Source organism: Lontra canadensis, unplaced genomic scaffold, assembly GCF_010015895.1.
Source record: "Lontra canadensis isolate GAN:19392208 unplaced genomic scaffold, GSC_riverotter_1.0 scaffold12, whole genome shotgun sequence".
Taxonomy (NCBI): domain Eukaryota; kingdom Metazoa; phylum Chordata; class Mammalia; order Carnivora; family Mustelidae; genus Lontra; species Lontra canadensis.
Genome location: NW_022631006.1, coordinates 12,876,972 through 12,889,613, shown reverse-complemented (window position 1 = coordinate 12,889,613; position 12,642 = coordinate 12,876,972). Strand labels below are relative to the sequence as shown.

The 12,642-nt window shown below is 42.3% G+C and overlaps 1 protein-coding gene across 1 annotated transcript in view; it reads right to left on the bottom strand.

The window, feature by feature from the left end:
- The window catches only part of FBN1 (fibrillin 1), a 229,404-nt gene that overhangs the window by 43,133 nt on the left and 173,629 nt on the right, over positions 1 to 12,642 (bottom strand). Inside the window, exons 36-42 of the mRNA XM_032856557.1 lie at positions 11,626 to 11,748; positions 11,158 to 11,322; positions 8,155 to 8,223; positions 7,933 to 8,058; positions 6,611 to 6,733; positions 5,817 to 5,975; positions 3,052 to 3,123 (exon numbers count right to left, since the gene is read on the bottom strand). Of these exons, the coding sequence (XP_032712448.1) occupies positions 3,052 to 3,123; positions 5,817 to 5,975; positions 6,611 to 6,733; positions 7,933 to 8,058; positions 8,155 to 8,223; positions 11,158 to 11,322; positions 11,626 to 11,748 (837 nt within the window). The remainder of the gene's footprint in view (positions 1 to 3,051; positions 3,124 to 5,816; positions 5,976 to 6,610; positions 6,734 to 7,932; positions 8,059 to 8,154; positions 8,224 to 11,157; positions 11,323 to 11,625; positions 11,749 to 12,642) is intronic.

Sequence of the window (12,642 nt, the reverse complement as noted above, 5' to 3'; positions counted from 1 at the left end):
GGCCAGGGGCTGGTTGTGATGTCACTGCTTTACCAGTCCCCAGCATGTCACCTGAGTCCATTAGAATGTGGTAGATTAAGAACCCGTGTCTGGAAGTTGGATTGGTGGGCATTAAAGCAGGACCAGAGTAAGCACGACAGCAGAGCCAGAACACAGGCTGCTCTGAAAGGCCACAAGGTGGCCTTGTGGGCAGGTCTCACCTCCTCAGGGTCATGGTGGTCTGCTCTCTGCCTGACCTGCTCTCAACTCCCAACCATTCAGTGTCTTTGAGGACAACCATAGAAGGCATGTTAACAGTGTCTCTCTTGTTGTATACCTGGCCTATTTCTCAGCATTCAGCCTGGATTTACTCACTGAATCATCACAACCACTCTAGGAGATGGTCTCCAGGTACCGTGACTACCATCACTGTGCAGGTGATGGAACTGAGGCCAAGACAGCGATGGAACTTGCCAAAGACCACAGAGCTAAGGAGAGGCAGAGTCAAGATCTAATACCAGGAACCCGCTAACAGGCTAGCCTGCCTCCCTCACGCTTCTTCAGGTCACAGTTTCACAAAACCATAATCAAATCCTGGAGGACCCCTCCACCATGCCTTGCTGGAGTTTCACAAAGCACTTCGGAAGCTGGGAGGCAGGGGGACCCCTGGGTGGCTCAGTTAGTTAAGCGCCTGCCTTCAGTTCAGTTCATGACCCCAGGGTCCTGGGATGGAGCCCCACATTGGGCTCCTTGCTCAGCGGGAAGCCTGCTTCTCTCTCTCCCTCTGCCTGTTGTGCCTGCAGCAGTCTGTGCTTCTTCTCTCTCTCTCTCTGACCAATCAATCAATCAATCAATCCTTTAAAAAACAACAACAGAAAAGAAGAAGCTGGGAGGGCATGTAACGCTCCAGTCTTTCTAGTTCACTAGGTATCTGTTACCATGCTGTTGAGATACTTCCATTGACATATTATAGTCTGAAACCTCTGCAAGGATCTGTTTGCCCAAGTCACCGGAACACAGCCACAGCTGCCTGCGGAGCCCACAAGAGCCATCACAGTTTCAGAATAATCATGCTCTAAAGTTAGCCTGCTTTGGGGGAGAAATTCGACAGACCACAGGTTTATTTTAGATCCTTTTCTGAAGGGTTTGATTTTGTTTGAAGGCAAATTGATCTCTTTACTGGAAAACACAGCTTGGTGTATACTGTCATTTTAAATATAGGTGATTATGTTTTTGGATTTTTCACACATTTGTCATTCATGTTCTTAAAAGCCTATGCAAAGTAACATCACAACTGCATGCCATCAGCAAACAAAAAAACAATTCAGAGGACATTCTTTTAGTTCAAACATGAAACATTATATTCACCTTCATTTATTTTAAATATAAGTGAGGTATTATCAAGCTTAACAGTAACAGATGGGGTCAAATGTCTAGCCATTGTCAGGCATAAAATAGCAAAAGGATATATTAAAAATTGTATTTTCTTTTCCTGTCTGCATTTCATTTGAACTTCAACTTGGAGAAGTTTATATTTTAAGACAAGATTAATAAACTTGCTATAGTTTTAACCCCATACAGAATGGGTTCTATGTGCCAACAATCTTAAGGCCTTTCAGGAGGAGAGTATAAAGCTCAAATAAAACAAAGCTTCACAGTCATCTAAATATTTTGTCATGGTGGAATTTGGTAACAATAAGTATATTGCTAACTATCACATTTCCAGCTTTCAAGAGCTTGAGGCAAAGCAAGCTGTGAGTCAGGACTGGATTTGGGTCCCGGCTCTGTTATTAATTAGCTAGGTGACCTCGGCCGAGTCCCTTCCCCTCTCTGGGCCTCTGTCCCCTCAGCTGTAAAGCAATGCATTTGGAAGTACATGATGTCTGAGATGTCTCCAGCTTGACTGGAGGATGATGTTGATGCTGTTTCGAATCTTTGCCCGCTGCCAACCTTGGAGGGCAGACCTTGCTGGGGGACACGCCTGGTCTGTCCATGGAGAAATATTACTATTAAAGACCACTTATCTTTGGATCTGGGATTCTAGGGAGATGAAAAGATCTGTTTTTGGGAAGGGGAAAAACAAAGCAGCGAGGGCCAGGTGTTTCATGCCAATGTCATTTAGCAGTTTTTCCTTCCAAACCATGAAGTTTCTTTGGACGTTGACTAGACTGTGGAGCCATATGGATTTGGCACTAGGGGAGCCAGGCTGATTGCTGGACCAGACCCTTGTTTTCTTAAACAAGGTCATTGGAAAGGCTGGTGTGTATTTCAGTTTACTCATTAGGAATAAGGTGGAATAAAGCAAGTGGTGATGTTTGCTACCAGACACAATTGCTCGGACTTAAGAGGGGCATCTAAGGATGCATATAAATCACACTGGGGAAAGAGCCCGAGAAAGCAATAGCTTTCCATCCACTTTTATGTTATTTGCTTTTAAACCACAAAGGCCTTGCCACCGCTGGCTGAACGCCGTGCAATACTTCCCAATCTTGCACAAGCATCTCTAGTGTTGTAGTGGTGTCTGCTCCAGTTACCAGATGGGGCCTCTGACTGGAAAGATTTTTTTTTTTTTAATTTCACATCTGAAATTCCCAAAGCAGAGGACCTGAGGAGATTCCAGGTGAGATAAAACTGATCCCCAAAAGGGATTTATGTGAACAATCTACACATAAAGATTGGTATGAAAAGTCACATTAAACTCATCTCTCAGGCAGAAGGAAAGATTGGGAGTTATAGTCCAATCAAACGTCAACTGGCCCCACTCCCAGAATCTCTCTCCTTGTTGATGCCTAGGGTTGGTTTAACTAAACTTGATTGTAATTTTGTGAAAAGCTTTCTAGCTCCCCTGAATCACAAGCAACAAATGCGGCTGCCCATTAGGCGGAGCCACACAGGGGATGTGCACTTCGTTTCAAACGAAGAATCAGGGTTTCAGTAAAGCTAAATGGCACGGTTTAACTATTTTTTCCTTCTAAGAAAAAAAAAAGCAAACTGAGAAAATATGGGTATGTATTTCCGTTCTTAAACACAAAGGCAAAAATAGAAAATTCCAACAATGGCACCATGACTCACCCACAGGTAACCCAGTGTAGATGTCAATGACAAAGCCCGGCCTTTGACTTCCGCAAAGTGTAGCAAATTCATCTGCAATGATGAAGAAAAGATAGGGAAGGAGGGGCAAGAATGAGGGTCAGCGAAGAGCCATGACTGCGCAGAAAGAACTTACTTCATAAACGTCTTCAAAAATATTTCTGTATTTTGAAGAATTTAAAATAAGAAAAAAATCTGAAAGTTCCCCCAGATGTTGTAACCTTGCCCTTAAGGCAAACACTGAATGAAAAGTGAGCTCATGTTGACGTATTACTAAGGAAGAAGCGGAGGTCTCCACATCACTGCCCACGCATTCGTATGAGCTTGGCTGTAGGAATTTGGGTTTCTCGAAGAATGTTGTTCAGCTCTGAACCCAGGGACTGGCAAGAGTGCCTCTTTCCACTCACATTAAGGGATCTAGGATTTGAGGAATGCTTACAAAAGCCATTTCCTCAGTAGATCGGGGGAGACCACAGCAAATCTAGCCAAGTTCTTGACATCAGGTCTATTAATGACTAATTCAGTTCAAACAACCAACTTATGTCATTACTTCAATTTAGGGAGCTGGATTTCATTTGGTGCAGCTCTCTCGTTTTTACTCACTCCCTCCCCTGACTCTCTATCTTCCTCGCATGTGCCCGAATTCATCAAAGTTGATAATAAAGGACAAATGAAGTGTCATCTGCAGTCCCTTTTAACTTTGAGGTCCTATAATTCCAGATTCCGACTGTAACTGACAGAACGTGGCTTCAATCTAAGCTCAAAGTGGCCATTGCCTTGTTGGTCAAGTCCGCTGAAAATTATAAAAAGTTTCTGGAAGTATTTTAATCAAAATGAAGTATGTTCTTCCTATAGTGCTTTATTTCTTCGATATCTGAGTGCCTGATTCTAACAAGTATAGTGCCAGCTGATAGTGGTCATCCAGACAGATTTCAGGAACTCCCAAAATGTGTGCAGACTATATAACTAATGAAAAGCCATGACTAGATTTGGCCAAGATTCAACACGAAGAAGAAATCTTGCATTTTATATTTAGAATACTTCAGTTCTTAAAAACTCAGATATTTCTAAAAGTAAATGATAGTCTTTATTTGGGGTTTCCAAGGCAGCCTGTAGGAGAACAGTGATCCATTAAGATTTTTTAAAAATACAAAAACTTTTATTTCTCTTTGTAAAATCTAATTTAAAAATTTTTGTGGGTGTTTTCTAATAGAACACTTTGTGAAAACGATACATGCAATAATAAATGTATTTTTCGATCTAATTAAAAAATATATAGACATAGACACATAGAGTTTTATATGTAAATACACACACCAAGTACATGTAACTTCCATATTTTGGGCTGATAGGTATGTGTAATCAAAAGATTTGAAGACCATTGGTCAAAAGCAGGGGTTAGCAATTTTTTTTCCTAAAGGGCTAAAGAGTAACTATTTTAGGTTTTGTAGGCTGTGGAGCCTCTATTAAAATTGCTCAACTATTCTATGAAAGCAGCTATAGAAAATAAGTAAGCGGATTGGGATGGCTGGGTTCTAATATAATTTCATTTAGAGACACAGAAATTTGAAGTTCATATGCTTTTCAGGTCATGACCTGCTATTCTTTGGTATTTTCCAACCATTTTGAAAATGTAAAAACCATGCTTAGCTTTTGGGCCATACGAAAATTGGTGGCGGGCTGGATTTGGCCCATGGACTGTAGTTTGCCAACCCCTGGTCTAGAGACATCCTGCAGACTGGAGATAACTCTTGGTGATTCTAAGTGGTGATGATTACATTATTTCTGGAATAAACAATGGATGAACTGGTGTATTTCCCTAAAAAAGAATATTCTGTCCTATGCATTGTCAGAGAGCACCAGACAAGAGATTTAATGTCTTCCAGATCACTGTGGGGAGTGGAGTAGGTACTACAGAATGTTCTGATCACGCCTGCCTCACAGTTCCTTCACTCTAAATGGTAATGTCATCATTTACCTGCTGATGTAAGAACCATGCACCAATGCACTTCATTTACTCCAAGGACATGGGTTAGGTTTTTTTTTTTTTTTTTAATAAATAGCATCATATAGATTTTTCTCTGTGAGGATATACGAAAAAAGTTCTCTCAAGAAGGGTTGTGCTTTTGCATGGTGTTAGGTTTGCTTTATAGTCATCGAGACTCTTACACTTGATTATCACTCCCTTTTTATATGAGCTGCTAGGAAGTTTGGAGCCAAAGTTATTGCTCATCTTTGGCAAGTGTGTAGAAATTCCCAGCTCAGATTTTTGCATATTAGCCTCGCTCCTTGCTCCAAGTTTCTTACCCTTGTTTGCCATTTGCCTTAGGCCTTCTTATTTTGCATTGAAATCTTTGTGGGCAGCCTTAGATTCTTTTTGGAATAAGACCAGTTATAAATAAGTAAGAATAATAGGAATATGGCTCACTTATCTGTCCTATTGCTCTGCGTAATGTTTCCAGTCTTTTGGCTACAGCGTGAACACCATAACAAAAATAATGTTTATAGTTTTATGATATGCTGAGTCTGTAAGTCTGGTGAATGAACTAGTGTACACATTAGAAAGTGTGTTCTGTGACTCAATTTTCAGCCAGAAGGACCAGAATCAACTGTGAATTTAAACATTTGCCTTTGTGAGCAAATTTCTGCTTAGGAAGTGAACCCTTTTCTTCCTTTGCGGGCACTCATTTCCCCAGCAGTCCTTGGGTAATTTATCAACCTATGTTTTTGGCGATGGTGCAACTCACCTGTGCTTGGGATGGGACACTGTTCACAGGGCTTATTCCAGGCCCGGCCAATGTTGTAGGAACAACAGCACATCTTCTTGGTCATATTGAACAAAAGTTCTCCGTCACAGGTCTGGTTGTCAGCATAATAGTTTCTGTAGCACAGACTTCTTCTCATATCTAGAGGGAAGGGGTTGGTGATGTCTCGGGGAGAGCAAGACAGATTTCTAAGGGGATGCTCAAGGAGTGCCCTTCTTTTGGATTTTACTGAAACTCGACTTTGATGAGAGCCGGGACAGCCTGCCCTTACACAATTTTCTATTTTCACATATGCTGCTGTAAGAAAGGGGACTTTGAGAAACGTATTCCCTGGCATTTTGTGCCACAGAACGAAGTCATTATGGAGCTGCAGAATTAATAAACTTTACACGACTCTCCACCCAGTCTCTTAGTAACAATTCTCCACTGCTATTTGGCAACACTTTTCTCATTTCCGACTCATGATGTTTTAATGTTGTAGGTCAGTGCTGTAAATATAATTGTATAAAGATACACCCAAAGTCAAACAAAAGAAGTACTATGAAACTGTTGTTTGGGATTTTCCAACATCACATTCTAAAGAAAACTCCCAACCACCCACACAAGGTGGGGAAAAAAGGCCAAGCTTATGGTTTACAAGGGAGGAGGCTCTGTTGCAAAGACGGTGAAAGGGCGGCAGGCAGCACCCGGTGGATGAGTCAAGTAACACTGAAGACCAACTGCCGGGCTTGCAGATGAGGACCCAAGCCGCATGAGTCAGGAAAGCCTGGACTCACCCATGCAGTTGTTCCCCCCATTCACTTGCATGTAGTCTGGAGGGCAGATGCAGGTGTAGTTGCCGACAGTGTTGTAACATGTTCCCGGACCACAAATTCCAGGGGTTTCACATTCATTCACATCTGGAATCCAAAGAGAAAGTGGTTTGTGAATAGGAAAACTTCACTCTCTGCAATGGCCTGAGACTCAGTGTCCCTGTAAATGCTGACAGTGGTCAAGAAAATCCACAGGGGCACTTGGAAATCTGGATAAGAAAAATAGATGTTTAATTCACCAGTGTCCTTAATTCATCAGCGTCCATCTATGCTCAGTGTGTGTATTTTTAAGAAAGGAGGTTCCAGAAAAAGAGGTTTGCCTTCTGATATGAGTTCCTAATAAATAAGTAACATTTATTTTACTGTAACATCCTCAAAGGCATGCAGAGATGGAAATGTGGACAAATTAAAATTCTCAACTGTCTTTCAGAAAGACAGCTAATACTTCCTATGTTCTCAAAATCAGTGGAAGGATACATACACCCTGAAGTCATCAACAATGGGCTTCATGAGTCTGCACGGGTAAGGTGGTATGGAAGGAGATGTTTCACACCCCTGTCCAAACATAGGAGTTGATTCTAGTCTTTGTTAATTCCAGGGGTCTTAGAGCTATGTCATATACATTGTGGTACTCAGCTAATACCCAGCGAGGTTGTCACTTATCAAGGTCACCTGATAAGACTTGTGGAGAGCCAGAGGAATATTTCTCCTCCAGGATACAAGGATGTATCTTCCCTAACTAGTCGTGTGACTCCTGCATATAGATGAAAACCATCGCTTCCACCCTGGTCTATGGTCCAAGCACTCTGAAAGCCAAAAGTGGTCAGTGGTCTCCATCTTTCCAATATAGGAGTTATCACTTCCATCCTAAAACCAAAGAGCCTGCCTTTTTAAGGGAAGCTCATTTCGGCGCATTCGTACAGATGATAAATCGTGAAGAACAGGAAGAGGAACTCAGAACCTCCCAGAATATACAAGTCACTGAAATGAGTCCTGCGCTACTCTAACAGAAATGGCTTTTCTAAAGTGCTCAGAAAACCAGAGCCATAAGGGGGACTATGGCCCAAGATAATAAAACTCCACTTTTCTTTCTTAGAAAAAGAAGAAGATTTGGGATGTACTAGAAATGATAGCACGTCAGTAACATTAATACAAGCTGCCCCATGTGCAGCTGGCTATCTTCATGTTTAGACCATTGTGCTATATTGCTAAATCTTGGTTTTTCTGGTGATTCTATGCTGGTTTTGGGGGTCAGGTCTCAAGTTGGAAGAACTCCTCCTCCTTACCATCACACACTCGGGTATCTTCGTTCAGGTAGTAACCGGTTGGACAGCGGCACTGGAAACTGCCAAACGTGTTGATACATTTCCCACCTTGGCACAGCCCGGGGAGCTCCTGGCACTCGTCGATGTCTATCACAATGAAAACAATGGCATTTCTTCAGCATTGTCAATAACCCCGAGGAAGTTCAAAAAGTGCGTACTTTAAGGTCAAGGATACAGAATTACCTTCCAATATAACTGTGATAGGATTGGGCCGAAAACCTTCTCCTCCAGGACAAAGAATTTTGTACTCAGCTATTGAAACAAAAAATCGAAGTGAGTTCTACTGAAAAGAAATAAAATAAAATAAAATGGAAAAAAAAGTGAGTTCTTTTGAACCAAAAATTTCTAGAAATAATGTTCTCAAGAGAAAGACTGACATATCCAGCTGAAAATATTCACTTTCAGTAATCTTTAACAGTTACCCCACCCATCTTAAGCAAGTCAACAACTTTGTATATACATATTATTTTCAAATGGTTTTTACTATGTGTGCCAAATAAGTGTTAGCCCGGTGTCCCTAGACTTTGGATCCTCCACCTACTCTCCTGGCCTCATGGTCTTGGGAACTATTTTATTCCCTATCGCTGTCACTATTTCTTTGTACAGATTTTCTTCTCCTTTTTATTTTCTAATAAACTCCTCCATTTTTTATATTTTGTTCAGCCTTACTTCTTCTGTAGGGCTGTAATTCCTTCCTTATTAATATATATATTTTAAAGATTTTATTTATTTGACAGAGAGAGAGATCACAAGTAGGCAGAGAGGCAGGCAGAGAGAGAGGAGGAAGCAGGCTCCCCACTGAGCAGAAAGCCCGATGTGGGGCTTGATCCCAGGATACTGAGATCATGACCTGAGCCAAAGGCAGAGGCTTAACCCACTGAGCCACCCAGGCGCCCCCCTTCCTTATTAATATTAATCAGCTTGTCTCCAAAATGCTTTCTAAACAGAACCTTGGGAAAAGCTTGTTCTTTCTTGGTTCCCATCCTTTTTTTCCTTCCCTTCCCTTCCCTTTTCTCTTTCTTTCGTTTTTAAGGTTTTATTTATTTGTTAGAGAGAGAGAGAGAGAGAGAAAGAGAGAGCACAAGCTGGGGAGAGGGGCAGAGGGAGAAGCAGGCTCCCAGGTGAGCAAGGAGCCTGATGTGGGGCTCAATCCCAGGACCCTGGGATCAGGACTTGAGCCGAAGGCAGATGCTTAACCGATTGAGCCACCCAGGAACGCCTCCTATCCCACTTCTCTCTTTAATCCCTAGAGATCTCTCTTGCCTCTCTGTTTCTACTGAGGGCAGGACTGATTCCTGGTTTCCTAAACCAACTTTCTACAGCGTCCTTTGATTCCCTCCCGTGAATTCTGTCATTCAAGTATTTCATGCAAAAACATTTATTTCAGTGCCATGCACCAGCAGTGTAATACATACAGGTACATGTGAATAAGAATGAACTAATCTGCTGTGTCTTCCTGGTGAGCTTCAATAAGAATCAGCTCTTTCAAAATCATCATGGTCTTTCTAAATCTGATAATCCCTCTCCTGGCTTTCTGAAATGTTATGAGTGTATGCCTAAACATATACATGTATGTATTCCAGTTATAGCTCTGACCCAGTTTGGGGTAGTGTAGACCTCTATCGCTTTGCCAATCACTATTAATTAATAGAGCTGACTGTCCTACTTAAACATCTTGGCTTGCTTCTTTCAACATCAATGAAATTAGCTATCCCCCTCTTTCTTTTGTTCCTTCCTCCTCTTCCCGTAAATACCCACTCTTTTTAAGTCTTCTCTTTCAGGTCACATCTTCCCTTCAAGGACAGTTTAAAAACACCTAAGTCATCACTACCTCTGCCATTGAGAACTGGCTTGCTTTTCTTAAGAGAGGAGAGAAGGAGGTATCTGCTAAGAAAGTATTCATCTCTGTGCTGAGTGCTTGACATGAATGACTTCTTTTAATCCTATAAGGCATGACAGGAATGAGGAAACTCAATCTTGCTAACTGTAACTGACCCACAGTGACATGGGTAGCAAGTGAGAGAGTCCTAACTGGCACCAGGAGTGCTCCTTTTCCTGCTCATGGCACTGTGCCTGTGCTTTCTTCCCTTCTTGAGACGTACACTGAATTATAGCTTTTCTGTCTGGATCATATCTTGCTAGACTGTACACTTCGGGAGGACAGAATCCAGTCTAATTCATCTTTGCACACCCAAAGTACACACTCAAGGCACTCAACAGATAATTTTAGAACAAGTGAATAAGTGACCGTTCAGCAAGGAAAGAATCCATACCTATCCCAATATATACTATTAGCAGCACCACTGACCTTTGCCTAAGAAGCTATATCTGAGTCTAACTCCTAAAACAAAGCCCACTTCGAAAAACGAGAAGCCTTTTATATTTTTAGAAGACTTATTTATGTCCATAAAATCACATTCTGAAGCTTTCCTTCAAGTCCTATCACAAGAGTAGAAATAGTCTTCCCTTTCATATTTATTTGACTAATTGCTTCTCTTTCACCCAGGGACACTCTGGTCTGTCCTAGAGCTTTTGAAAACTAACTAATCATCTCTTGACGACAGGAGAGATCAGTGAATGTGTTCCTTGGAAGCTAAGCAATATTCTCTAAGTAACCTAGCCTGGAAAATCTTTAAAATAATGCTATGTGGCTTTTCACTCAGAAAGAAGTGAAGTGTGGCCCGCCCCGCCTGACCTTTTAGTACAAGCCAACTGGGGACACTTCTGATACCCAGATCGGGAGTGGGGTCCCTCAACAGGGCTGAGAGTTTTGATCTTCCTTCCCTGACCAAACAGTAGAGACTGGTAGCAGCTCGCTCTCTCTGTGGCTTCTATCCTGTGGCTCTAGAATGGACAGCTGGCCTGAGCAGGACTAATAATAATTTGTGGAGCATAAGGAAACATGGGGGACATGGGGAGATGGAGAGGAGAAGGGAGTTGGGGGAAATCAGAGGGGGAGACAAACCACGAGAGACTGTGGACTCTGAGAAACAAACTGAGGGTTTTGGAGGGCAGGGGGGTGGAGGTTGGGTGAGCCCGGTGGTGGGTATTACGGAGGGCACGCATTGCATGGAGCACTGGGTGTGGTGCGTAAACAATGAATTCTGGAACACTGAAAAGAAATTTTTTAAAAAGAGGAAAAAAAGAAAGTAAAAACAAACAAAAAGCAGGAGGATGTACACTTACACGTGTTCACAGGAGGGCACAGCTCACACGGAGTACCCCAGGCTTTCCCCAGAGAACAGCAGCAGGAAGCCTTGGAGACACCAACTCCAATTTCATTGCTACAGGCTGTATCTCCGTTGTCTCCTCGAGGACGAATATCCAGATAGCAATTCCCAGAGCGGGTATCTATTTACCATATACGGACAAAAGAGTGTCAGGAAGATTCCGTCTAGGTGAGGACTGAAAATTCAAATCCATCTCAGAAACTGTTTAAAAACCAGAATTTAGCTTTACTAGGAAACTAAAAAGTGCCCCAACACATATACTGGGACTCTGACCTATAGAAAAAAATAACCGAGAGTATAAACCAGGTTTAGGAAATGTTGAAATTTTTACATTATTACTTTTTAAGAAAAAAATTGAGTGTGGAATGTTCAAGGCTGCTTTAAAAATAAAAGTATCCCTCTCTAAGAAGTTTTAAGAGCTTACCAACACAGCCAACTCGAGTCGGGTTCAGCTCAAAGTCGGGGGGACAGTCACAGGTATAGCTGCCTGGGGTGTTGACACAGTTCCCGCTGATGCATGTGGTTGGGTCCAGACACTCATTAACGTCTAAAACCAAACAGCGAGGCGCACAATTATCAGCCAATGTGGGGGCAGACATCACCATAAAACAGTAGCACTGGGTCTGGGGCTCCCCACAATAATTTTAAGAGTTACTAGTTATAATTACACCTAGAAATACAGTCTTCCACTTCTGAAATAAAACCCCTCAGGAAGGAAATATGTCATCGTCTTTGGTCTTTTTCCCCTGGAACACATTTAGCATTCAAATTTGTCATCAGGAGAAAATAGAACTTTGGAACTAGGAAAAATATTCCAGTCAAGGTAACTGAAAGCAAAACACTACTGTGACCTCGGTCAACCAAAAATTCAGACACAGGTTTTAAGAAAATATATTTAATATGTGTGGCTTGTTATTTCATCAAATTAGAGCAAGATGTCCCAGGGAACCCTTAGGAGCAGGCAACTTCTTCTGCTTCCCCAACTGGGCATGCTCGCCTTGGTGCCGCTGAGTACAAGCGTAGATGCGTGCACGAGGCTTAGCATGTTCCTTCAAGCCTGCTAAGAGTCACTCTCCCATCACTGGTGCTGTGTGGACTATTTCCCTTTCAGTTTCTATTCCAAAAATATGCGCAGAATTCCATATTTAGGACATGGGTTTTGGCACACTGCACTCTGTGTAATCCTTTTGTCTGTTTGGAACACTCATGAAACACTCAAGAACAGACAAGCTGACTCAGAGAGAGGAGGATGGGGAATGAGGGTGATACCTTCTCCTTGGGCTTCCCTCTCACCCCACCTTGGACCTGGTAACCCTCCTGCAGGTTCCATGGCAGACTATTCATTTGTTCAGACTGCCTGTGAACTTGGAGGGACAGGGCAGACTAATGGGAAAGGAGGGCAGGCAGAATGAAGCTGATGGTAATCTGGTGGTGCCGAGGA